A 26,132-nucleotide genomic window follows, 5' to 3' on the forward strand; every position below is an offset into this window, starting at 1 on the left:
CGGGAGGGCAGCCAGGCAGGTAGGGAGGGTGTGGGCAAGCGAGGGAGAAGGGGGGGAGCCCGGCAGCTGGTGAGGCCAGGGGGGCGGCAGCGGCAGGACACCATAGTACTTGTAATCCCCATGCTAGGCGAGCCCATGGCGGCCGGATGTCGCCACCGCCACTCTCTCCCGCCCGGTTGAGCCATCATGAGAGCCAGTCTTGGGCCGCCGCTCCGTCGCTTCCTCACCAGCGGCCAGGTGAGCCCAGCTGGAGGGAAGGAGGGAGGGGGATCAGCTGGGCTCGGGCTGCCAACTCCACCTCTGTGACCTTTGGGCCGGGCTGGCCACCTTCCGGATGGTGTCCCGCTTTATCTTGGTAAAAATCTGGTCACCTTAGCCAAAGCGCCCAACCCTACCAGCCACCTGGCCGAGGGCAGGGCAACAAATAAACCCCCTCCAGGGTATAACACAGAGGCCTGAAGACAAAGGAATAAGAACAAGGCCTAAGAAGTGAAACAATGGGGTCACTCGGGTTTATAGTTTTTATTATTTTTACTGTTTTGATTGTTTTATCAGTGTTTATATTTATGGGGAATGTTTAATGTTGGACACCGCCCGGAGCCTATTAGGGAGGGGCAAGTTATAAATCTAATGTTGTTATTATTGTTATTTGGGAAGTGTTTAGTTTAAAACAAAACACCTTCTTGTCAGCTTGGGATTTTCTAGCTTTCTAATTGAGTCTGCTGTCATTTGTGATTTTGGCTTCCTTACTGCTTCACATCTCTCCCATTTACCGATGAAAAAATAAAACCAGATTGGTGCAGTGGTTAAGAGCTGTGTTTGATTCCCCGCTCCTCCACATGCAGGCGGTTCCCCGGGGGACCTCGGGCTAGTTGCCGCATATGGCATCGGTCAGATCGTACCTGTGCAGTTGGGGAGGCCTCACTTCAAAAAGGACGTGGACAAAATGGAGAGGGTGCAGAGGAGAGCAGCGAGGAGAATCTGGGACCTGGGGACCAAGCTGTGTGAGGAAAGGCCAAAAGACTTGGCCATATTCAGCCTGGAGAAGAAGAGGGGGGACAGGACTGCTCTCTCTGAGTATTGGAAAGGTTGTCACTTAAAGGAAGGCAGGGAACAGTTCCTGCTGGAAGCAGAGGAGAAGACACTCTGTGTGCCCCCCCCCACACACACACACACATTGCATGTTGGTGTGGCACAGTCTAAACCTCAGTCTCCTCAATATGCCACCTTATTCTTTGTCACTTATTGATTTTTATTTTTTTGCAAACTTATCTGCATTTAGATACTTAAGTGACTTTCTTCAGGCCAAGAATGAAATCTGCTTGGATGGGAGGGGAGGGCTGCTAGCTTTGGGTTGGGAAATCCCTGGAGATTTGGGGGGTGGAGCCCGAGGAGGGGGGGTTTGGGGAGGGGGGGCTTCAATGAGATACAACATCCTGGATTCCACCTTCCAAAGCAGCCATTTTCCCCAGAGGAACTGATCTCTATCACATGAGGAGATCAGTTGCAATCCCAAGAGATCTCCAGTTATCCCCTGGAGGGTGGCACCCCTCGGGAGGGGGAGAGAATTTGTGTTTGTTGCTTCAGGGCCAAGCTAGCTTTGTGGAATCACTGCAGCACCCTACCCCACCCCCTAAGCTTCCTAATTCCATCAATCCCAGGCTGTTCCTTCCTGGCGTGTTTGTCCTCTACCATGGCTGGACAAGTTGGTGACCTTCCAAAACAGACACAAAGACCAGCTTTTCAGTTTCCAAACATAACTGAGGCACAAAGGCATCTCAGACCATCCAAGAAATGCTTCGGGATCTCCCGGTGCCCCACCAAGGCCACTTAAGAAATGCTGCAAAACATATACACAGAAGGTTTTAGATCAAAATTCAGAATACAAATTTGGGGGCCCGTTCCCCACCCCCAAATGGCACTAATAAAGAACCGTTCGTCTTCTTTTTAACTCATTCCATTCAGGCTGTCAAAATACATTGTGAAAGACTGAGGGCCAGCTCTTTAATGGTGTCTGATTAACAAATGAATGGTTTCTTCCATACCCTTTAATTCTAATCCAAGATGCTCTGCCAGTGCAGAAAAAGGACAAAAAGGGGGGAGGGAGAGAGAAGAGAGAAAAACAAGATCTGTCAGAGAAAGCCTTGCCAATATTTATATTATATATATATATTTTTATTTTTTTTTATTTTTTAAAACGCAAAACACATTTTAAAGTTGACCACAGCTGAACTTGGCCCCCTCACTGTGGCAGGAGCAGAAAGGAAGCATGCCAAGAGAGGCACCACCAGACTTTGAAAAGCCACTCCCATGGTGCTTTGGGGAGGGGGGAGGCTCCCTTAAAGGCCAAGACAGCCCCAAACATGTAGCTTCAACAACTTCCAAAACAAAGGTCAAGCTACTCCGCATCCTCGGAAGTCTGACCTCACGGCAAGGGCTGCCCGACCCTTGAATTTACTGGGGGATGGTCCCCGTGGGCCACTGCCTCGGAGGGCTGCTGGCAGCCCAGGAGCAAGCTGAAGCGGACCCTCACAGCAGTACTGGCAGCAATGCCAGGTCTGTTCCTTTCGGACCCGGGTGACAACCACAACAGCGACAACCACAACAAAAGCCCTGGAACAAACTGAGCCGCAGTGTCCCTGCAGTCCTGATAGTGTGGCAAGGTCCCATAAAACTTGGGCTACAGCAACTGTCATGCAGTCTTGTGGACAACCACAACAAGGGTTTTAGGGGACCTTGCCACGCTACCAGGACTGCAGGGACCCTGCAGCTCAGTTTGTTCCAGGGCTTTTGTAACATTCCAATCCACCCCTACGCAGAAATAGCACACCATCTTTCAGGAAAACAACAGGGGGGCTAGCCTATTCGATGACCTGCAGCATGGGGAAAGGTGCAATGCTTCCAGTTGCTGTCTTAGAGAAAATCCTCCCAGGAAGAGACGCAACGGCCCTCCACGAAATTTTAGGCCCAGGTCACAGGTTGCAGCATACAAAAGGGTTTTGGATAGTGACTAAGGACTGTGATCTATTTATATAGATTCTATACCAATTACTGGCAAGGTGGGCTTCAGTTCTTCTTGGTGGTCCCAGACTTCTCAAATCCGAATGCATCGGTTACTGAATGTAGCTGGACCATTTTTTGCGATTGCATTGGCTCAGTAGGCAAGGCAGTCTCAAAAGAGCGCTAAATAAATAATCTGAAACCCTTCCAGCTGACACTGTAAGCTCCTTGGGGGCAGGGACCTGCCTGTTGTTAACCGTCAGTGTTACGTAATGGGCCGTGTGTGCTGTGGCTGCTCTGTAGTAACACGGTAACAGTGGACTTTATTTTGTTTCTTATCATTAAAAAGGTTTTATAAGAGACACACACACCACTATCAAAGATGTTTGTTGTTTTTTTTTCAAATGGGGAGAATGTTACCTATACTGGTCAGGTGACAAAGGCCCTCTTGAGGATGCCCTCACAGGGCACCACAAATGTCACAATATGGCCGCCAAAATGGAAGGCCTGTGGGCCCAATGTGTTCTTTTATCACTGTCCTAGAGGCCAGCTTGCTTGGAAAGGGCCATGCCTTTTGCACTCCTCTTCAGTAAATTAGGGCAAGCATGCTCAACGCAGAGGGAACTGAGTTATTAATGAAACATGTTATCTTGGGGGTAGGAAGGTCAGGGATATCTCCCCCTCCCCTGCGACTAAATTAATATTTTTGACACAAGTTAGCTAACTTGCAGTTCCCTTCCCAGGTGAAATGCATGCAGGCCTCATCTGACCATTTTTCTAGAGGGAAGAGAGTTTCTTTTTGTTTACATTAATTTAAGAACATAAGAGACGCCATGCTGGATCAGGCCAATGGCCCATCCAGTCCCATACTCTGTGTCATGCAGTACCCCAAACTGATGCTATCAGGAGGTCCACCAGCAGGGCCAGAACTCCAAAAGCCCTCCCACTGTTGCCCCCCAAGCACCAAGAATAGAAAGCATCACTGCCTCAGACAGTGTGTCCTATCTACACCTTGTGGCTAAGAGCCACTGATGGACCTCTTCTCCGTGTGTTTATCCTATCCCCTCTTGAAGCTGTCTGTACTTGCAGCTGCCACTGCTTCCTGAGGCAGAGAGTTCCACATGTTAATGACTCTTTGGGTAAAGAAGTACCTCCGTTTCTCTGTTCTCAGCCTACTGCTCTTACATTTCATTGAGTGCCTGGCATTGTTTTGGCATTGTGAGAAGTCACACCATTCCACATATCTGAGGGGGTCACCTGAGTATGTGGAGACCCAGCTTTGTCTGTAGGACATATTCCACATGCGTTGGATGACGCACTTTCAATACATTTTAGAAGCAGATTTTCCCATTCCACACAGGGAAATCCAGTTACTGAATGTACTGGACAAAGGCACATTGAACGTGCATTATCCAACATGTGCAGAATGAGTTTGGGTGACCACGCACACATTGGATAATGCACTTTCCAAGCACTTTAGAAGTAGATTATCCTGTTCCGCACACTGCAAAAGCACACTGAAAGTGCATTATCCAATGTGTACATATGGGCCCTGGTTATAAGGGGGGGGGGGAAACAAATAAAAACTCAGAACTCAACTGTGATACATTCTGGCTGATTCCAATAATCATGTCTTGGCATACCGCTAGTCACTCTTGAGCAAACAAAACAGTTTGCTCATTTAAATATGCGATGAAGTTTTCAAAAGGCTAAAGCAAACAACAAACACTGCAGAATGGGTAGGAAGACAGTGCGGAGTCAGATCCAGATGGGGAGCCATGTTAGTCTGTTCTGTTCTGCACAGGTACTTGGGAACAAAGCAGAAGAGAACAAAAATCTAGGAGCGCCTGAAAGACTAACAACATTTGTGGCCGGGGAGGAGCTTTCGTGAGCCACTACAGAAGCAGAATGCTTTGTTAGTCTTTAAGGTGCTTCTGGACTCTTGCTCTTTTCCGGTGTGAAGTCTGCTTAAGTCTTTGGATTACAGTCATACGAACTACCTTACTTTTACTTATAATACACTGCAAGCATCAGCTGATGAATTAGCTATTAAAGAAGGACTGTAGATTTCGTATAGCTAGCAAAGAGATCCAAATGATCCAGAAAATGTTTGACATGTGTACAGTACTCATTAGTTGGTGTGAGATTCAGGTGGGTCATTGTTTTGGCCTGAAGCAGCAAAACAAAGTTTGAGGCCAGTGGCTCATGCACACAAAAGTTTACACATGAGAATAAAACTTTGTTGGTCTTAAAGCAGGGGTAGTCAAACTGCAGCCCTCCAGATGTCCATGGACTACAATTCCCATGAGCCCCTGCCAGCACACCTGGAGGGCCGCAGACTACACCTGTCTTTAAAGGTACCACTGGACTCAAACTGTTCTGTAAGCTGGAGTGACATGGAAACTAGTAGCACAATCTGGGCATTCCACTTGGATCAATGGGAAGAGTTATTCAAGGTCAGGGAGTGTTATTGGGTCACAAAAATGAGAAGCATATGTACCAGATGGGAAATACACTTCTGGGTAGCAGTGTGTGTGAATGATATCTTGGGGTACTTGATGATCATCAAGTAAGCTAAATATGAGCAGACAGTGTCATGCAGTGGTAAAGAGACTGAATGTAGTCTTGAGCTGTAACAACAGAGGCATCACGTCAAAATTGCAAGATGTCCTTGTCCTGCTGTGAACCGCATTGGTCAGACCCCACCTGGAGCCCTGTGTGCAGTTCTAGAGGACTCACTTCAAAAAGGATGTGGACAAAATGGAGAGGGTATAGGGAAGAGCAGCGGGGAGGATCTGGGCCAGGAGACCAACCCCTATGAGGAAGGGCTGAGGGACATGGGAACATTTAGCCTGGAGAGGAGAAGGCAGAGAGGGGATATGACTGCCCTCTTGAAGTATTTGAGAGGTTGTCATTTAGAGGAGGACAGGGAAAGGTTCTGATTAGCAGCAGAGGTCCCAAGGGCCAATCACAGGGCCAGCATGCCATTGGAACTACTGTTTATTTTTTATATGTTATGATATAAAACAATGAATTGACCACCAGAGGGAGGAGAACATGAGCAAAACAGACACCTCCCCACTATCCAAAGAAGCAGGACCTTACAAGCAAGAAAAACAAGAATGAAGAAAAGCCCTTGTAGGACTACCATCTTATCTTTTGTGTTGCAAAAATGCCAAGTGATGTGACTTCATTAAGAATAAACTTTTTGTACGATCTGGCTTCTCCATCTGGATCAGGGGTAGTCAAACTGCGGCCCTCCAGATGTCCATGGACTACAATTCCCAGCAGCCCCTGCCAGCATTCGCTGGCAGGGGCTTCTGGGAATTGTAGTCCGTGGACATCTGGAGGGCCGCAGTTTGACTACCCCTGATCTGGATCTTGTATGCCTATCCCATGCTTAAATGCTCTGTCCTGGGATGTGACTGTTTATAGGAGAATATGAAATACCCTCACAGCACAGAGGCCAATATAGAATAGCAATTACTGATCACTATAGTTTCTATGTTTTTTTAAATGTTAATATGACAACACATGCAGTACAGAGTTAGGAGATTGGTAAAAAAGAGATGGTCTCTTCTGACTCTCTTCTTGGCATGAATTATAATTCTCTAATTGGTACAACTGCCCATATGATCCGGAGATATAAACTAATAATTCCATTTGGGAAGGATGTATAGAAGTATATCCTAGGGCAGGAGTAGCCAAACTGTGGCTCTCCAGCTGCCCATGGACCACAAGTCCTATGAGCCCCTATCAGCTGGCAGGGGGTCATGGGAACTGTAGTTCATGGACAGCTGGAGAGTCGCAGTTTGGCCACCCCTGTCCTAGGTGATCGAGGAGGAACCTTCTTTTCCCCTCTTGTAGTTCTTTCCCACCTGTAAACACCTCAGTGAAATCACCTGATTACACAGAAGATATATGATGGCTAAATTATTTGGTAGAACAGAAAATCGCCATCTTCTCAAAATATATGAAACTGACTGACAAACGAAAAGCGTTATCCAAAGAGATGGCTGTATTTAGGGAACCTGTTTCCCCCCCTTTATGAAACACGAGTTTCATTCTTCCAGAGTGTTTGCCTTCGTGACAAGATTTTTCATTTCTCTTCCATTATTTTATCTCCCCAGTTACCGCTTTCATATTTTATCCATTTTACACCTGGGATATCTACCAATCTGCTGATATTATATGTTGACTATAGAAATGCTGCATCTAAGGAAACAGCTGTAATTTATTTTCTCAGTTGACTCTGCTTTTATTAAATTTTGATTTATATTTGTATTTCCTAGTCTTTATTTATTCTGCTTTATTCTGCACAATTTAATTCCAAAATTAATTAAAAATGGGGGGCCATTTTTTTTTAAATGGTAGTCCATGTATCACTGTCATGTTCAAACACAGTGGAAATAGATTTATTGCCATTTTTGAAAATGAAACGGCAAATCACCCACTGGGCATGGGACGGCAGCCAAAAATGAAAGGGCAGTGGGTGTGGATGGGGAGGTATAAAAGCCCACACCCTCTCTTCCGCTCTCCCCCCTGGCCTTCTTTGGATAGACGGGCTTTACCAAAGCACGTCCGGGGAAAGTAACGGCAGAGTCAGGAAAAACCTGGGAAGAAAGGAGAAAACCGGGTTCTGTGAAAGCTCTCAGAAAGAACCTCTCTGCTGTTGGGAAAACAAGGCACAGAAAGAGCTTGGTGTGGAAGCAGTTTCATCCACCGACCATTATAGAAACAGGATGGATAATGGAAGAGTTGCTGTACAAAGAAATGGATGGGAACACCCATGTTAAGATATCATTGAAGAGCAATGGTCTCTGCCCTTGTAAAGCAGAGATGTTTGCGTTGATTCAGCTAACTTCCCTGTTAGATCTGGAGATGGTTGTGGTGGGCTTTCCAGCCCTAAGGTTTCTTGAAGGCAGTGGAAAGGTTTCCTGAATGGGTGGGAGTTCAATAATTTTTATAAACTTTTCAAATTGGTTGAATATGTATCAGGTGATATGACCATATATGGTCATTCAACTCACCTACCCTCCCCAAATGGCCAATGAGGAGCCTGGAGGGGGTAGGAAGGGGGAAGGGCCTTGGGTGGGCATGTCCACAGCTCTGCTTCCCAACCATACTCTGCACAATTGCGCCACTTCTGGGGTTTCTCGAAGCCTGAAGAATGTTTCAGGGGATTCTCAACAGTAAAAAAGTCTAGAACGGCTGGGTTAAAAGTTTTAAATGTTGGAAGTTGCATGTGACTTGGTAAAGGTAAAGGTAAAGGTATCCCCTGTGCAAGCACCGAGTCATGTCTGACCCTTGGGGTGACGCCCTCCAGCGTTTTCATGGCAGACTCAATATGGGGTGGTTTGCCAGTGCCTTCCCCAGTCATTACCGTTTACCCCCCAGCAGCAAGCTGGGTACTCATTTTACCGACCTCGGAAGGATGGAAGGCTGAGTCAACCTTGAGCTGGCTGCTGGGATCGAACTCCCAACCTCATGGGCAAAGCTTTCAGACAGCTGCCTTACCACTCTGTGCCACAAGAAGCTCTTGTGACTTGGTATACTGCATCAAAACTACCTTTTCCAGAATGGAAGTAAAACTGGCCTTGACCAGGGTTAGGGCTTTTTCAGCCTTGGCCCTGTCCTGCTGGAATGCTCTGCCTAGTGAGATCAGGGCCCTGCAGGATTTAAAACCATTTCAGAGGGGCTGTAAGACTGAGCAGTTCCACCAGGCATATGGAAACGAATGCCAACAAAACATTGGCCGGCCTACCCGAAAATTAAATTGATTTGTGCTCTATGAAGAAAACTGCCTCCCCCCCCCCCCCCGCCTCAGAAAGATTTTAACTATAATGAGGAGATGGCTTTCAATCTAATTTAATTAATTTTAAAACCTAAATTAAATTATTTAATGCATGTTTTATTGTTATACTAGGAGCAAAGCCCGTTGTATCCAAGAATACAACGGGCGGTAGAGCTTGGCAGTGGGAAGAGGAAGGGGAGGAGTTGTCCAGTCTGTAAGGGCATGGGGTTGAATGTGTGTGTTATGTGGGAGGTTGTGGTGGTATGGTGGCAAATGAGGGCATGGGTGTGGAGATATGGGTGCCAAGAACCTGTGGTGTGGAATGTTCGTTGAGTGTGGGAGAAGACTGACCTTTGGGAATTTCGGCATAGTGGTTACAGATGAGCTTTCCAGAGCCATATCTTAAGATATGTGAAGGGAAAATCAGACTGGAGACACTTCTTAGGGGAAGATTACATGGCAGCCAATTCTTCCCAGTTCTGCATCATTTCCCTTCTTGTGACACCAAAATGCCCCTCTGCCCTAATACACATGGGGTAGTCACAGTACACAGGTGTCCACCCTGTTCCTTCTGTCTCCATTTTTTCACTGTTGATAAAATGTTATGTGCCCACATGATTCTTTCATGGTTGCTCCTTAGAAGAAGAATGTTTCCTACCCAAAGGAGTCTAAAAGCGGTTTACAAACACCTTTTCCCTTCGTCTCCCCATAATAGTCAACCTGTGAGGATTGTGGGGCTGTGAGAGGTCTGAGAGAACTGGGAATGGGCCACAGTGACCCAGCAGGCCTCAGGTGTCTCAAAGCCTTCTTGGTCCTGGCCCCCACCTGATGGAACAAGCTCCCTGAGATCAGAGCCCTGCCCGAACTTCCACTGTTCCACAGGGCCTGCAAGAGGGAGCTCCTCCACCAGGCATTTGCTTGAGGCCGACCGACTCAGAACACCTGCTGGTCCGACCAGACGTCTGCGCATGACTCTGCGCAAGTTACTGTTAATTGTTATTATATTATAATTACGGTTTTGTAATCTTTTGAGGTTTTTTGAAAGTTGTTTTGATGTTATAGTCTGCATAATGTTTCATGTAAGTTATAATGTTTTGTGTAAACCGCCCAGAGCTGCAAAGAAATGGGCGGTATAGAAATCTTAAATAAATAAATAAATAAATAAATAAATAAATAAATAAATAAATAAATGAAGGAATGAAGGAATGAAGGAATGAAGGAATGAAGGAATGAATAAAGCATTTTCCAATTGTCTTCCCTTCCTTTCCCCTTAGCAGACTCCCGATGAGGGAGGTGGGGTAGAGAGCCTCACAAGGAAGCTGGCAACCCTAAGAGGAAGACTCTCTGTGCACAGCAGTCTTGACTTTAGTTAGGTTTTTTATACTGTTTTTTTATTTGCCAGGCCAAGGTTGGAAAAAGCCAAGTCAGTTCCCATGCCTCTCCAGCCATTTACTTGTTCACTATTTACAGTTTCAGGCTGTAAATATTTATTTATATCTTCCTGCACTTTCCAGACTCATAGGACTGATGCTGGTCTGCCTGTCTGAGTCCCAGAATACAAACAGTTGCTGGTAAGGGCTGGCCATAGCCCAGGAGGGACACACCTGCACCACTCCCTCCCAACTGCAGGCAAAAATGGCTCCTTTGAAGGCTGGACTCTAAGGCATTGTACAATTTTGAAGTCCCACCTCCAAACCTCCAGGAATATTTCCAACCCAGGGGTAGCGAACCTCCAGGTGAGGCCTGGAGAGCTCCTGGAATTACAGCTCACCTGCAGAGTATAAAGATCAGCTCCCCAGGCAGAAAGGGATACTTTGGACAGGGTTGAGGTAGAGAAGAAACATTTAAGGCCTCCCAAACAGGTTGTTGTTGCATTGAAAGACTTGAGGCCTACTGCACAGGATTGTTGTGCAGATGAAACAGGAGACAAAAGAAACGCTGCAACAGCATCCAGTTTCGTCTGCAGAATAACACTGTGCAGTAGGCCTCAAATCTGCAGAGAGTTGCAAAGAAGAAAGATACATGGCTTGGCTGAGTCTAACTGAAGTCACTAGAAGAACGTGTGTGTGTGTGTGTGTGTGTGTGTGTGTGAGAGAGAGAGAGAGAGAGAGAGAGAGAGAGAGAGAGAGAGGAGCCACACTGTGAAGGGAAAGCAAACACATGTAGACACCCTTCCCGTTCACATCTCAGATGTATGTCTGGAATGGCCCAGCAGATACAGCCCGTGTGGTTCTTCCTGACTCATATCTCCCAGTAGAAGCAGACAGGGAAAATCTTTTTAAAAATTCAGGGCTTTCCTTGCCTCTTTCTGCAGCTGATCCGGGAGAACGCTGGTGAAACAGAGGAACTTGCGCTTGATCACGCAAAATCTGCTCAAGATCCCTGGCCCCAGATAAGTGGAACTGGCCTCAACCGGAACCAGGGCTTCCACTGCTCTGGCACCGACCTGGTGGAACATTCTCCCAAGTGAGATCGGAGCCCTGCGGGACTTCTAACAGTTCCACAGGGTCTGTAAGACAGAGCTGTTCCAGCAGGGCTCAGTTGAGGCCCATAGAAATATCAACAATAAAGGAATTCCCTACGTAGACAATAACATCTGGACACCATATAGCAAATTCCATCCCAGTACTTTGGTCCCTCTCCCTCCCACTGGTAGGGAAGGTGGTGAGCCCCTGGGTTTTTAAGACAGATTGGTTTTGATTACAAATTAATGTTTTAACGTGTCTTAACTGCCCAATTGCTGGATTAATGTTGTAAGTCGCCCTGAGCCCTCGCGGAATGGTGGCATAAAAATGAAATGAATAAATAACGAATAAACCTACCAAACTTGCCAGCTCAGCTGGACTTCTTCGGAAGGATTTGGAGGGGTGAGGAAAATTGCCTTTTACGAAATAAAAGCCTGAGTTGGCTGCATTTCCATTTAGCAAACAATATCTTGGTCCCAGTAGACACCTGTGTGCACAGACACACACAGAGAGAGCACAAGATTGTTTGCAACAGTCTATGGCAGCCTTTCTCAACTTTTTTTACCATTGAGAAACCCCTGAAAATTTCCTCAGGCTTTGAGAAACCCCAGAAATGGCATGATCGTGCAGAATCTGGTTGGGAAGCATAGTTATGTACACACCCACCTGGGGCCCCTCCCCTTCTCACCCCCTCATTGGCCATTTTGGGGGGGAATCGACATGACCATACATGGTTATATCACCCAATAAATGTTTAACACATTTTTAAAATATACAGAAATCTAGGGGCCAAGCCCGTTGCATTCAGGAATACAATGGGCACTAGATTATGGAAGAACTCTACGGACAGCCTCCCCCTCCTCCCCAGGACGTGGAAAGCCTGCAGGCAACTGTTATGGAACTCTCTGGCATGGGCAGTTCTCGTGCAACAGGGATCTGCAGCCTCCAAGCCTCAGAGGGAAGTGGAGGGAGGAGGGGTGGTCAGGGGTGGGGGATGGAAGGTGATTGGCTGGCTGCTGGACAGGCAGGCAATGCCAAGGTTTCAAAAAACCCCGGTTGAGAAAGTTTGGTCTATGGTTCTTCTGTGTTAATTTCCTACATTAGAGAACTTCCCATAACTACAGAGAAAGGCTCTAGAGGAAAGTAACGGAAACCAGCACTTTTCTTTTTGGAGAGAAATGAAGAGCAAATCAGATGTGATGAGACGAGACATGTGGGGGGGGGGGGCTGGGTAAGTGGCAGAAAGGTAGATTTCCAAAAGGGAAGAGTATCTGCAAATTCATCATTATAAGCAAATCAAACTAATGCTCTGCAAAGTACACTGGCTCCCAGTCTGTTTCTGTACCAAGCCAAACGGCTCATTCGGAACTTCACAGCAGTGGTTTCCAACCTTTCAGATACAATTACCCACAAGTCCAAATTTACATTCAGTAGAACAGAATTTGAGTCCAGTGGGACCTTTAAGACCGGCAAAGTTTTATTCTAGCTATAAGCCCACTGGATTCAAGGCCACTGGACACAAACTCTGTTCTGTTGCTTCAGACCAATATGGCGACCCACCTGAATCTAATGTTTTAAAGTGCCCCATCCAGAGCTGGGGCAGGTTTTTTTTTGCTATCCCGGGCAAACCATGACTTCAGCACCCATCTATTCCAGCATTCCATTTTCTACAATACCCAACTAGGTGCTGTGAGAAACCACCAAACCAGATGCCCCCACTATGACCCCCCTCCCGCAAGCAAGTGGGAGTTCATCTCCTCCTCCTCTGCCAGGTAGGGAGGTGTGCTTGTAGGGCACTCGGGTTCGGAGACAGGCAAAGACAGCAGATGGGGGAAGGAGGCTGGCGGCTGTATTCTTGTATTTATGCTTTGCCCCTTCCCTGGAGGCTCAGGGAGGATTATGTATAATTAAAAAACATAAGATAATATAAATATACAAAATAAAATCTAGAATGTTACAGGTTTAAAGGCCAAAGATTAAAGCTAGTACCAATTTGCCTAGGCCATCTTTTGCTCAGAGGAAAGGAAAAGGGCTGCCAGATAATATAATTTTATTTTATTCTGTTGTACGGATTCCAGTGGATGCGCCGTTATCCAGTGACCTGCTTTTATTGCGTATGGTTGTTTTTGTACTTTGTAAAGGCCTGCGGTTGCATAATAAACGATTCTCTCTCTCTCAATAGAATTAGGTGGCATAATTAGGAGGGTAGGTATGGAGGTCAGTGGGATCTCAGATGCTAATTTCAATCATAGGCAATGCTCTGTCTTACAAGCCCTGTGGAACTGTGGAACTGTCCAATGTCCTGTAGGGCTCTGATGTTACCAGGAAGAGTGTCCTTAATTTTTGCAGGGCATAATCAAGGAACCCAAAAGAGCATTGACCAAAACTTGTGGACTTAAACATGGTTGCTTAAACATAATTTTTAAGGTGAATTTTCTCCAACTCTATTGAAAACTTGGCATTTGGCTTCAATATCCTTGTGAATAAGAGCCTCTTGTGGCGCAGAGTGGTAAGGCAGCGATATGCTGTCTGAAGCTGTCTGCCCATGAGGCTGGAAGTTCGATCCCAGCAGCCGGCTCAAGGTCGACTCAGCCTTCCATCCTTCCGAGGTCGGTAAAATGAGTATCCAGCTTGCTGGGGGGTAAACGGTAATGACTGGGGAAGGCACTGGCAAACCACCCCGTATTGAGTCTGCCAAGAAAACGCTAGAGGGCGTCACTCCAAGGGTCAGACATGACCCGGTGCTTGCACAGGGGATACCTTTACCTTTACCTTTATCCTTGTGAATTGACCCAAAGGTCCTCAGAGGTTTTACCTGCAGCATCACATGAGATAATCTTCAAGGCTAAGTAAGTGGGGTGGGGTATGAGACCCTAGCAGCCTAAAACCCAGCTGGGCCTTCCCTTTTCCTCTTTCCCTCCCTCCCTCCCTCCCCCCTCCTCCTTTTTTGTTTCTATACCATTCTCTCTTCCCCCTCTCCAAGGGGATGACCAACAACAGACCAACCTGATGGTGGTTAGAAATATATAGAGGGATGGTTGGGGGAGGGGGCATTAATACTGCTTGTGGTTTTACTGAAGTTTTATTGATGCTTGTTTTTATGCTGCGAACCACCCTGAGCCTGTTTGTGGCAAGGGGAGGAATACAAACTTAATAAATAATCATAATTGGACATTCCACGAGAGCTGCTAACTACAGTTTAGTATAAATGCTTCTATTGCCCCCGTAGCATCCAAAAAAGACAGACCCAAGCAGAAAGCTGTTCTATCCACATTGTTCAATTATTACTTCTAATTGGATGGATTTATATTTACAGCCCGCAACGTTGCCAAAGGCTCAGGGTGGATTGTAATATCAGTTCAGTTCCCTTCACAACCGCCCTCCAAGACGGGCCCACGTCGTTTCCCATTTCGAAATGCAGAATTAAAGTGGAGAGGAAGGAAGGAAGAAACACTCTTTGATCACAGAAAGTTCTAGAAAAGTCTCTGGACAGGATGCCTAAGGCCTGGTCAGTACGTCTGTCATCCTACGACTAAAAGGTCATTCTTTGGAAGAAATGGCACAGTGATGAAAGCTCACCCAACACTGCAGCTCTGCAGGAGCGAAACCCAACTGGAACGTGTATGTAGGATTCCATGTGCACACCTTGAGGCATAACCCCACATGGAAGCCATCGCACAAGTGTGCACAGGAGACAGGGTGCCCTATCGGCATTCTCCTTGGCTTCGGTATCAGGTTAGGAAGTTCTGAAAAGCAAAGGCTGTGAGCTGCCTGGGTCTAAAAACTGCTGAGCTGCTGGATCCCAAAGCCAGATCAAGGGGACTTGTGGATTTACTTCTATCTGCTTCCCAGAACAGATGGGCTATGGAAGGCCTCCACACTCTAGCCCCTACATCAGGGGTGGCCAAACTGCAGCTCTCCAGATGTCCATGGGCTACAATTCCCACGAGCCCCTGCCAGCATGGGAATTGTAGCCCATGGACATCTGGAGAGCCACTGTTTGGCCACCCCTCTCCTGGCTCTGCAGTGCATGACACACTGCAGTGCTAGTTGGTGGCAGAGGAGACCATGTTTGGTCCTTCCGAAATACTGTATTTTTAAAACATGGCTTTAACTGCTCTGCTGAAATTTGCAGTCTGTGTTCAGGATGCAATGTGGTCAGGCCCAAAACACAGGAGGTTGTGGGCCGAGTGCAGACTTCCCATGCTTAACCAGATTTATAGAAAACGTACGGCTCCACTGGTTGGCCAACAGAAAAGCCAGTCCCCTTGCATTGCGCCATGGGATCCGAAACTTAACCCCCCTCCCCCCAAAAGTGTTCAGGCTGACAAATTCACTTGACTCAGCATACACGCGGCTCGAACTGTATGTCGTGATCAAATCAGATCGGAGAGCAGTACCCCTTCAATGCATAGCGAGAGAGCGAAGGCTCCAAAGCTTGGGGGAGGGGGGGGAACAGCTTTAAAGTCGTCACACAGCGTGCTACAACAAACCAGAGAAAGAGAGAAGTGGAAGGAGACATACTGGAGAAGCTGGCCATTGCGAAGTTCTGACACTGGTCCCCTGTGAATTCGTTCGGACACCTAACGAAAGAAAGAAAACCAGAAAGAGAGAAACGAGATAGCATGACATCCAAACAGACCGAAACGAGGCTCTTTCCGTTGTCGACTCGGTTCCCTTTTGAGCTCTCCTGCCGTAGCTTTCAGCCTTGGTCCCTTACCTGCGTGCCCTAAACCTTAACCCAGAGATTAACTCAAAAGAACACCCTCGCTATGCCACTCTAAATCCAGTGCTGTACCCAGGAGATTTTAAGGAGTATGGTGCAATTTTTATATCTTCAAACATACTTTGCTTAGGATCTGGCATGTACAATCGCAAAGGCAGTTTCTCCAAACATCTCTGTCCGAAGAATCCGTTTGGACATCTGGAGGAGGAAAAGGGGACAAATCACAGAACAAGGCTGGCATCATCCTTGAGGCGACGGTTAGAAATAAAAGTGCACAGCGATGAATTAAAGAAAAATTTAAAGCACCATGGAAGATACCTGGGTATAATCTTTGCTGGGTTAAAAAGGGAAATGCTAACTGCTGTCTATCACAATCGCCCCACCACTCTGGAAGCCATGCTTTCCAAGGCTTGTTACTGGTCAGCTTAAAGGGCCAAATCACCCAACGAGAAATGGGAATACCAGTTACTCTCCCATATCCAGCAATTAATATGATTCGGATAGGCAGTACTGGGGTGCACAGTGGTATGCACTGATTCCAATTTTTCATCCATATGACACATAATGCACTCATGAGCTCTGGTTTTCCCAGTTTCATGCTAAGATTGTGTGATGCTGGATTTCAAACCATCAGTATAATCAACTAGCTAACAAGACAGTAGGCTTTTCCAGATTCTCATTTTTCTTGCTTGTGTGTTCCTATTGCATTGGGGGTGGGTTCTGTTCCACATGTGTTCTGTTCCCTTGGGTGGATGATTCAATATTACACTGCTTTATATCCAGCATATCTCCCTGTAGATTTAACGGCAGATTTTTATGACTGACACGCCATGATGTAATATTGAATTGACCACTAGGGGGTGATAAATTCTTCCTGAAACAACAGGAACACACAAGCAAGAAAACTAAGAATGTGGGAAAGCTCTATGAACAACTGAAAACAAGTTAGACTGATAATTTGTTTGATCATCTTGCAAAAGAATGGAATGGCCAAGAAAATCAGCTGCAATCTCCTTTGGCCATAGATCAAGCAACAGGTGAAAGTGTGCTGTTTGTCAAAAGGGAAAAATCAAATGCCTTTAATTAGGCATATCTTCTAAGCATAAGGGCTCTGACATGTTAAAAAGAATTATCTGAAAAAACAGCCATGTAGTACAGGAAATGAGCCCCACACTCAGCCTAACCTACCTCACAGGGTTGTTGTGAGGACAAAACAGAAACTGAGAATGTTGTAAGCCAATTTGAGCCCCTATTGGGAAGGGGAAAAACAGAGTACAAATGCAGTAAAACAAAATTAATGAAAGGGGGAAAGTTGGGTATATTTTTGTGTATCTTTAGAAACAGGACTCAGTCCAAATTGGTGATGCTTTTACACTTAATCCACTTTCCACAGCAGTGGCAGTAACAGTTCTATGCAAAAGTGGTGACTTCTTGATTTTCCCTGTCTTCCTCTGTACTTGCTGTGGACAGGCATCCCATATCCCTCTGTGCATTGTTTCTCCCTGTTCCTCCACCCCCTATTAATCCATCTATGCCCAGGAGCAACCCTAAACTTCAGCCTCGGTCTGTCAGGGCAATGCTAGCCTGTGCTGTAGGATCATCCACACGGGCTCTTCAGCACATTCTTGGGAAGAGGCGGTAGAACAGGAGCTCCTTTTCAGAGGCCAAACTGGGTCTCTGACCTACTGAGGAAGTTCCTGGCAGGCTCCTCTTCTGAAGAGCCACTGGTCTCTATGGGTGCGGCCAGAGTTGTGAGGCCACTGGACTTGGGCCTGGGCTGCAGCAATGATGGTGACAGGAAAAAACCTGTGAGATGGTCATGGTCACTGTATCCAATGCCCAAGTCAGGTAGACCCTGTGGCAGGGGTAGTCAAACTGCGGCCCTCCAGATGTCCATGGACTACAATTCCCATGAGCCCCTGCATTGCGAATGCTGGCAGGGGCTCATGGGAATTGTAGCCCACGGACATCTGGAGGGCCGCAGTTTGACTACCCCTGCCCTGTGGAGCTGCCAGCCCCCCACCCCTCTTCCCCTGGCTCCTTTTTGAAAGGGAAAGTGCCACATTCGCAACAGAAACTGGGTAGGGTTTTTCCAGAAGCTGGAAACCTTCCTGTTTTGGATAGAGAACTACAAAGAGGAAGAAAAAAAGAGGCTCTTTGTGGCTTGTATTAGATCCATATTGGAATGACTCTTTATGGCAAACATTAGTCTTGCCACGGTTAAGAATCAAAGAAGGGTCTGTTGACAGGCATCGCAAACCATTAAGCCCTTTATTCTGCAGTGTAGTCAAATAACTCACGCAAGAGCAGACCTCATTAAGAACCTGACACATCCCTTTATCTTGGGAGGTCAGGCATGCAATTAGCTACAGTTATGATGCCCTGGGTCCAAATTACTGTCTCCTATAAAGCAGAAAGGGCTTAGCAGTGTCAGATTTCTCACTACTGCTTGATTAATTAACTTCTCACATTTCCATTTGCTGTGGTAATCTGCACACAAAATCATTTTTGTCAAAGATCAGATTGTATAGATGTATAGGCCCCTTCTACAGTTTGCATATGGTAGACATGTGTACAGGGATAAAATAGGTATGTGCTGCCTGAAAAAATGGGGGCGGGGGGGTAGAAGGCATTTAAAGCATGCACCAAGCAGCTGATCTGATCATGATCAGCTGCTTGGCATGCTGTTGAATTGCCTCCCTACCCCCCGCTTTCTCAGGCAGCACCTAAGAAGGCTAGGGGGGAGGCATTTCAAGGGCCCATCAAGCAGCTGATTATGACAGGTCAGCTGTTTGATGCATTCTCTTCCCCCTTCTCTGACCCTTCCTCTAAACTGACCAAATTGTGGCTGAATCACAAAATCACAATTTGGATACCGCTGATTAGGCCAGTTTAAAGTACGGGGATGGGCAATTTGTCTCAGATAGGTTTGAGAAGTACTTGAATCAACATTGATTCAACATTGATTTCAGTATTTTTTGGCTTATCTGAACCATCTATCCCTAGGGCAAAGCTGGAAGGAATATAATAGTCTTGGTGTCTGTATTTAGCTGCATGCAAAATTTTTCTGCTGTGTGAGTTCTGGTCAAGAGGAAAAGCCCTGAACTTTCACTTTTCAGTGAAGCACCAAAATTGGGGTCCATTCCGCACAGCGTTAATGTTGCTGAAGTCTTACCATTGTGTAACGCTATTTCTTTTAACATTACACATGACGTCATACACAATCTGCAGCACTCCTGCAACACTCCCTCAAAAATCGCTTCAGTGTCGCGCTTTTCGGGGAATCCACAAAAGTGGATTCCCCCGAAAAAAAACTGCTATACTCTTGAGAACAACCTGCAACACATCCAAAAAAAGACATGTGCGTTCTCAATATAGCGGTAGCAAAACCTTTTGCACCCGAGCTTCTGGCAGAAGCAACGAATAAGCGATGCTTCTTCAGATAAAATCCCTCCACAAACAATTGTCTGTAAAGTTTCCAAGCATAATACAGCCCCCTGTTCGACACTGCCCGTAAATTCGACCAGAAATTGCACCGGGGGGGGGGGGGATTTTTTTTTTTAAGAGCGTGTAAACAATTAAGCGCCAGCTCCTACGCCAGTGAAAAAGGTCTTTCTGATACATTGAATGAACAAATATACATTGCTACAGGTGTTTTCGGGTTTTTAAAAAACAGTTTTTAAAGGGAAGCACGAACACAACAGTTCATTGGCTGCTATGTTTGATTGACGGCCAGGAGCAGGAGGAAGTGCGGAAAAATATTGCCTCCTTTGCTGCGATTCCAGCGAGACTGGAAACTTGTGCGTTACGAGAACAGCGCTAGTGGGAGAGCCTTTTTTCCGAGAAAAATGGCTGTGTGTGTTACCGAGCACTGACGCTATCAATTGCAGCGCTTTTCGATAGCGCTCAGAATTAGCTACATTGGCAGTTGTGCGGAATGGCCCTTGGCTTTCTTGTCAAACTGATGTGGTGGCTGTTATATTACATGTATATAAGCCCAAGTGGAAACATAAGGAAAGATGGTATCTCAAATGGTTCAACATCCAGGAAACCTCAAGTGCATAATAGCCTTCATGCTCTAAAAACAAATTACCAGCTTTCCGTTTGAGACCTCTTTATGTTACAGCCTCAAAGAAAGCAATAAGAGATGCGAGTCAGAAACAGGGAGGGATTTGGCAGCCAAAACTAGGGGATGGAGTAGCTGCTCAGCAAAGTGGTTTCTATTTCCCTGTCCTAATGCTGCACTGCACTACTCTTAGTAGACTTGGAGATGCCCCTTGAGCTGTCCTGTGACCTAAATCCAAGGAGAAAGATGGAGATGTAAATCAACGAGCAGGAACCAAATGATTTTGGAATTCATTGACCTGGCATGCATGATGAAGAAGTGACTCTTAAACAGTTGAGAGAATCACCCCAAAGAATTTCTACTCATGAATCTTCCGAATTCCTGTTCGAAACCCATCTTGTCTCTGAAGCATTTGACTTAATCTTAGTTCTCATCATTCTCTGGGCTTTTTGAATGCCGGTGCTCACTAGTACTAAGGGCTGATCCCTTTTTGGATAGCTCCCTAGTGCTGATGGGTAGAAATCATAGCAACCTGATACGTAAGCCCTGCCCTCCGTGGCACTACTCATTCCCAGCTGTGTTGTTCCTGCCTGTTCTTCTTAACGGGCACTTCCCCTTAATCGAGATTGTAATGGTAAGAAGCATGGGTCACACTTGCTCATTCTTTGGTTCTACAAACCAAAGTACTAAATACTAAAGAGCCTCTTGTGGTACAGAGTGGTAAGGAAGTAGACATGCAGTCTGAAAGCTCTGCCCATGAGGCTGGGAGTTCGATCCCAGCAGCTGGCTCAAGGTTGACTCAGCCTTCCATCTTTCTGAGGTCGGTAAAATGAGTACCCAGCTTGCTGGGGGGGTAAACGGTAATGACTGGGGAAGGCACTGGCAAACCACCCCGTATTGAGTCTGCCATGAAAACCCTGGAGGGCGTCACCCCAAGGGTCAGACATGACCCAGTGCTTGCACAGAGGATACCTTTACCTTTACTAAGTACTAAGTCAGTACTAAATTCCACCCATTTCTGATAATAATCTCACTTTAGGAATGTGAACTGAGATCTTAAAAATAATACAGCCCCTTGACATGTGCATGCAGTGTGCCCCAAATGGGAGCCACCTCGGGGAGATTGTGAAGTACCTGGTATTGTTGCAAAGTCAAAAACAATTAGCAGAAATATAAATAAGCACAACTGTATTTGATCAGAAGGGCATTCATTTTTGTTCCAAACACACTTCCTGTAATTCGGGAAGGGCAGGCTTGGCTGGAATTGAAAAGTAAAATTGTAGAGATAACAGTGATATGATAAATGTGTGTGAGTGGGTGTGTGAGTGGGTGGGTGAGTGGGGAACCCCAAGGAAGCGGAGTGCTACTAAATAGTAAGCAGAACATGAAATGATGCCAAGAATGGAGTTGTGGAGAGCTCGGTTTATGGGTTTGCAGGGCCTGTAGCATGAGAACCATTTTAAGCGAATGCTGGCAGGGGCTTCTGGGAATTGTGGTCCATGGACATCTGGAGGGCCGCAGTTTGACTACCCCTGATTTTAAGGATCCACAGGGCATTAGCAGAGCACACAGCTGGCACTGTTCCTTGTGCTGCACAAGAAACTGCAGGGCTCCCTTCCCCACGGATAGTTGGAACGCTGAAAGCAACAGACAGCTTCACTTTGCTGAAAACATTTCTCGAACCTTGGCAGGACACGCAAGCACAGTGCCCCAATAACATGCATTTATATATTTATTTCTTTTTACATTTATCAATGTTTACATTTTACATTTATACCCTTCCCTTCCCCCACAGGCTCAGGGTGGCTATGGGACTAAGGGGACCGTCGCACACTGATTGTGGTCTGCACACAAACTCAATGAGCTATGTTCAGTTGCTGACAGAGCACACATATTGCCCCTTTTTTTCATTCTTGCAGTCCACGAGCTGCATATGTATGAAAGCCTCCTAAAAGCACAGTGTAAAGACCCTCTAACCGGAGCTCTGAAACCGTGAGGCCCATAGCATACTCCTGCCTATAGGTTTGCTCAGATTCTTTCAAAAGCTGTCAGATTTGGAGCTTCTCAGCAATAAAAAGGAAAGATGGAAAGGTGTGTGGGGGATGCTTCTAGAAATCTACATCAGTTCAAATGTTTTTAGAGGTGCAGAGGCCCAAAGAAATTGCACTGGTCACCAAAATTCTTTTCTTTGGAAATGCAGATGTTTTGCTGGGAAGAATGTCCACATTGGCTCTGCCATCTCTTGGGTTAAAATCTGGGTGCAAATGTGTCTCAGTTATTTTGGCTGAGGAAGAATAATGAAATTGACTTTTCTTTTTGCTTTAGATAAGAAATCACTGGCCGCCCTTGTTGAATCTTCCAAAACCAAGAGGTGGCCTGCAGAACTACTATAAGGGAAGACATGCCAGGATCAGAGGTGACCAAGTGGTGAACTCCCATATAGATGCCACCTGCACCTCCCAACCCCAAAGAAATGAAAATTAAAAATGCGGAAAAGCCAAAGAACAAAAAATAGATGCAGAAAGGATAGGATGTAATAGTAAAACCTGCCATGCTTTATACCATTTTTACAAGTCTGTTTGGGATGAGCACATCGGAGGAATCAAAGCTATTCTCAAGTGCTGCGTTTTGCTTTGTTTTGCGCAATTTCTTTTCCACAAGCAGAGGAAAGCGAGTGAGACATTTATATGGTCAGTGAGTTTCCTTTGGGGAGGAGAGCAGTGGAGACTTTGGTGTTCATAGAATACTGTTTCTTTATTGTTTACTATTATTTACTATACAAACATATTGAGCAAGGAGGTAAGCGAGCAGGCAGCCAGTTTTATCCCAAAGCAGGCTCAGCCCCAAAGCAGCAGCAGCAGGAGCAGCCTCAGTAGCCAGAGACAGACTTGTACAACTGCTCTCTCTCTCTCTCTCTCTCTCTCTCTCTCTCTCTCTCTGACATCCTCCTCAAACTCCTCCTCAAACAGCATCCCTTCTTTCTCCTCCTCCTCCTCCTCAAACAGCATCCCTTCTTTCTCCTTCTCCTCCTCCTCCTCCCCAAACTCCTCCTCAAACAGCATCCCTTCTTTCTCCTCCTCCTCCTCCTCAAACAGCATCCCTTCTTTCTCCTTCTCCTCCTCCTCCTCCCCAAACTCCTCCTCAAACAGCATCCCTTCTTTCTCATTCTCCTCCTCCTCCTCCTCCTCCTCCTCCTCCTCCTCAAACAGCATCCCTTCTTTCTCCTTCTCCTCCTCCCCAAACTCCTCCTCAAACAGCATCCCTTCTTTCTCCTCCTCCTCCTTCTCCTCAAACAGCATCCCTTCTTTCTCCTTCTCCTCCTCCTCCTCCCCAAACTCCTCCCCAAACAGCATCCCTTCTTTCTCATTCTCCTCCTCTTCCTCCCCAATCTCCTCCTCAAACAGCATCCCTTCTTTCTCCTCCTCCTCCTCCTCCTCAAACAGCATCCCTTCTTTCTCCTCCTCCTCCTCCTCCTCAAACAGCATCCCTTCTTTCTCCTTCTCCTCCTCCACCTCCCCAAACTCCTCCTCAAACAGCATCCCTTATTTCTCCTCCTCCTCCTCCTCAAACAGCATCCCTTCTTTCTCCTCCTCCTCCTCCTCAAACAGCATCCCTTCTTTCTCCTCCTCCTCCTCCTCAAACAGCATCCCTTCTTTCTCCTTCTCCTCTTCCTCCTCCCCAAACTCCTCCTCAAACAGCATCCCTTCTTTCTCATTCTCCTCCTCCTCCTCCTCCTCCTCCTCTTCCTCAAACAGCATCCCTTCTTTCTCCTTCTCCTCCTCCCCAAACTCCTCCTCAAACAGCATCCCTTCTTTCTCCTTCTCCTCCTTCTCCTCAAACAGCATCCCTTCTTTCTCCTTCTCCTCCTCCTCCTCCTCCCCAAACTCCTCCTCAAACAGCATCCCTTCTTTCTCATTCTCCTCCTCCTCCTCCCCAAACTCCTCCTCAAACAGCATCCCTTCTTTCTTCTCCTCCTCCTCCTCCTCCTCCTCAAACAGCATCATTTTTTCTCTGGCAGATTGTTTGTTTCACACACCTGGAGCCAGTGAACTAGCCACAAATAATGCCTGTTGTGAATGCTCAGGTTTCAAGCAACAACAGGAAGGGAGACACGGCAGAGGAAACACAACAACAAAATCTGCCCGTGTCATGGACTACGATACTATATGAAATAAAGTCCGGTCTCAAAATCAATTCTTGTTTATTTCTTCTTAGAGATTCTACAGGCAACAGAAAAGGTGGAAATGGTTGCTGAAAGCTCACACTGACAACATAGACAATGTAGAAATAATGGCAGACATTTCATAGAATCATAGAATCATAGAAACATAGAAACATACAGTTGGAAGGGGCCATACAGGCCATCTAGTCCAACCCCCTGCTCAACGCAGGATCAGCCCAAAGCATCCTAAGGATGCACACAAGAAAAGTGTGCATCCAACCTTTCTTTGAAGACTTCTAGTGAGGGGGAGCTCACCACCTCCTTAGGCAGCCTATTCCACTGCTAAACTACTCTGTGAATTTTTTTTCCTGATATCTAGCCTATATCGTGGTACTTGTAGTTTAAACCCATTAGTGCGCGTCCTTTCCTGTGCAGCCAATGGAAACAGCACCCTGCCCTCCTCCAAGTGACAACCTTTAAAATACTTAAAGAGGGCTATCATGTCCCTTCTCAACCTCCTTTTCTCCAGCCTGAACATTCCCAAGTCCCTCAACCTATCTTCATAGGGCTTGGTCCCATTTCGATTGTAGACCTTTCTCAGTGCAATATTGTTACCCCGAATTTCCCAAGAATTTCCCAAGAATTTCCCAATATTGTTACCCGAATTTCCCAAGACGCTGACCTTCTGAACTGCCCAATGATCCTCCTTACTTTGCCCTTCACTGACCGTTTACGCACTGGAGGTTTCATGCCAGGCTGCAGGCTGGAGTTTTAGATGTGGCAGGTTGCCCCACCTCTTCCTGTACCCACACAGGGGAGTATTTGGCCTGGTGCACCTCATCCGCCCCCAATCTGTGCTCCTGCACAGAAGCTGGGGCAGTGAAGTTCCCAGTGTGTAAACGGTCACTGTGACTCAAGATCTTCAAGAGAGCAACAAACCGGATCTCTGTGGGACCAGTAGTCATTCATGAGCCTCCTTTTCTATGGGGAACTGGTTTAATTGTTCTATTGCTCATATTTTACTGCAATTATATTTTAGGTGGCTGCATGTCACTTTGGGTGTGTATATCTATATAAACATACTATATAAGCCTACTGCAAATCCATGCAATCTTTTCCCATAAACATTAATTTGACCAGATCAGCCACACTTGCTGCGAAGTGAGTTCGGCTATGGGCCAGTTGTTCCATGCTGGCTTTCTGAATGCCAGGCAAGAGAACAGTATGGTGGGGAGGAATACCAGTTCTTGGCCCATTCTGCTCACATAGGATAATGTGCTTTGGTAGCTGTATTTTTCTGTGCGGAACAGAAAAATCTACTTCTAAAGTGCATTGAAAGTGAGTTATCTATTGTGTGCAGAATAGCCCCTTGTTTCAATGCCCTCTGCAAATGGCAGCAGCAGCATCCAGAAAAGCAGAGCTCTCCAAGAACAGACAAGCTGCAGTGGGAGCCCCTCAAACCAAGTCAACTGGAAATGACAGGAGAGGAAACCCTTGGCTGGAAGGGTAAGCTGGAAATCAGAACGGTGCCTTCAACTTCACTGCAGGTGCAGCCAAACTGCAGCTCTCCAGACATCAATGGACTACAATTACCATGAGCCCCTGTCAACTGGCCATGCTGGCAGGGGCTCGAGGCAATCGTAGTCCATGGACAGCTAGAGAGCCACAGCTGGGCCACCCCTGTAATGCTGCCTATAGCCATCACACCTCCGAAAAGATAGCATAAAGCCTGAAAAGGGGCAGAAAAGCATAGCTAGATTTACCCAAGGATGACCTCTGCTTTTCATATCCATTTTAAGAAAAATAAAGTGATTGTGTCTGACCTTAATGGGCAAGGGTGATAAGCCACAGGCAAAGAATGGAAAAGGATGACCCTATTAGATCGTTGACTTGGCTCATATGTCTTTGGGACAGTGAGG

The 26,132-nt window shown here is 46.4% G+C and overlaps 1 protein-coding gene across 4 annotated transcripts in view; it reads right to left on the reverse strand.

Moving 5' to 3' along the window:
• The window catches only part of NRG2 (neuregulin 2), a 194,119-nt gene that overhangs the window by 27,046 nt on the left and 140,941 nt on the right, over positions 1-26,132 (reverse strand). For 3 of the 4 annotated variants that reach the window (XM_077310089.1, XM_077310088.1, XM_077310087.1), the window contains 2 exons: positions 15,784-15,842; positions 2,046-2,069 (listed from right to left, as the gene is read on the reverse strand). In XM_077310089.1, the coding sequence (XP_077166204.1) occupies positions 2,046-2,069; positions 15,784-15,842 (83 nt within the window). Of the gene's footprint in view, positions 1-2,045; positions 2,070-15,783; positions 15,843-16,106; positions 16,184-26,132 lie in introns of all 4 variants that reach the window. The other variant, XM_077310090.1, reaches the window with a different exon arrangement.

Source organism: Paroedura picta, chromosome 14 (genome assembly GCF_049243985.1).
Source record: "Paroedura picta isolate Pp20150507F chromosome 14, Ppicta_v3.0, whole genome shotgun sequence".
NCBI lineage: Eukaryota > Metazoa > Chordata > Lepidosauria > Squamata > Gekkonidae > Paroedura > Paroedura picta.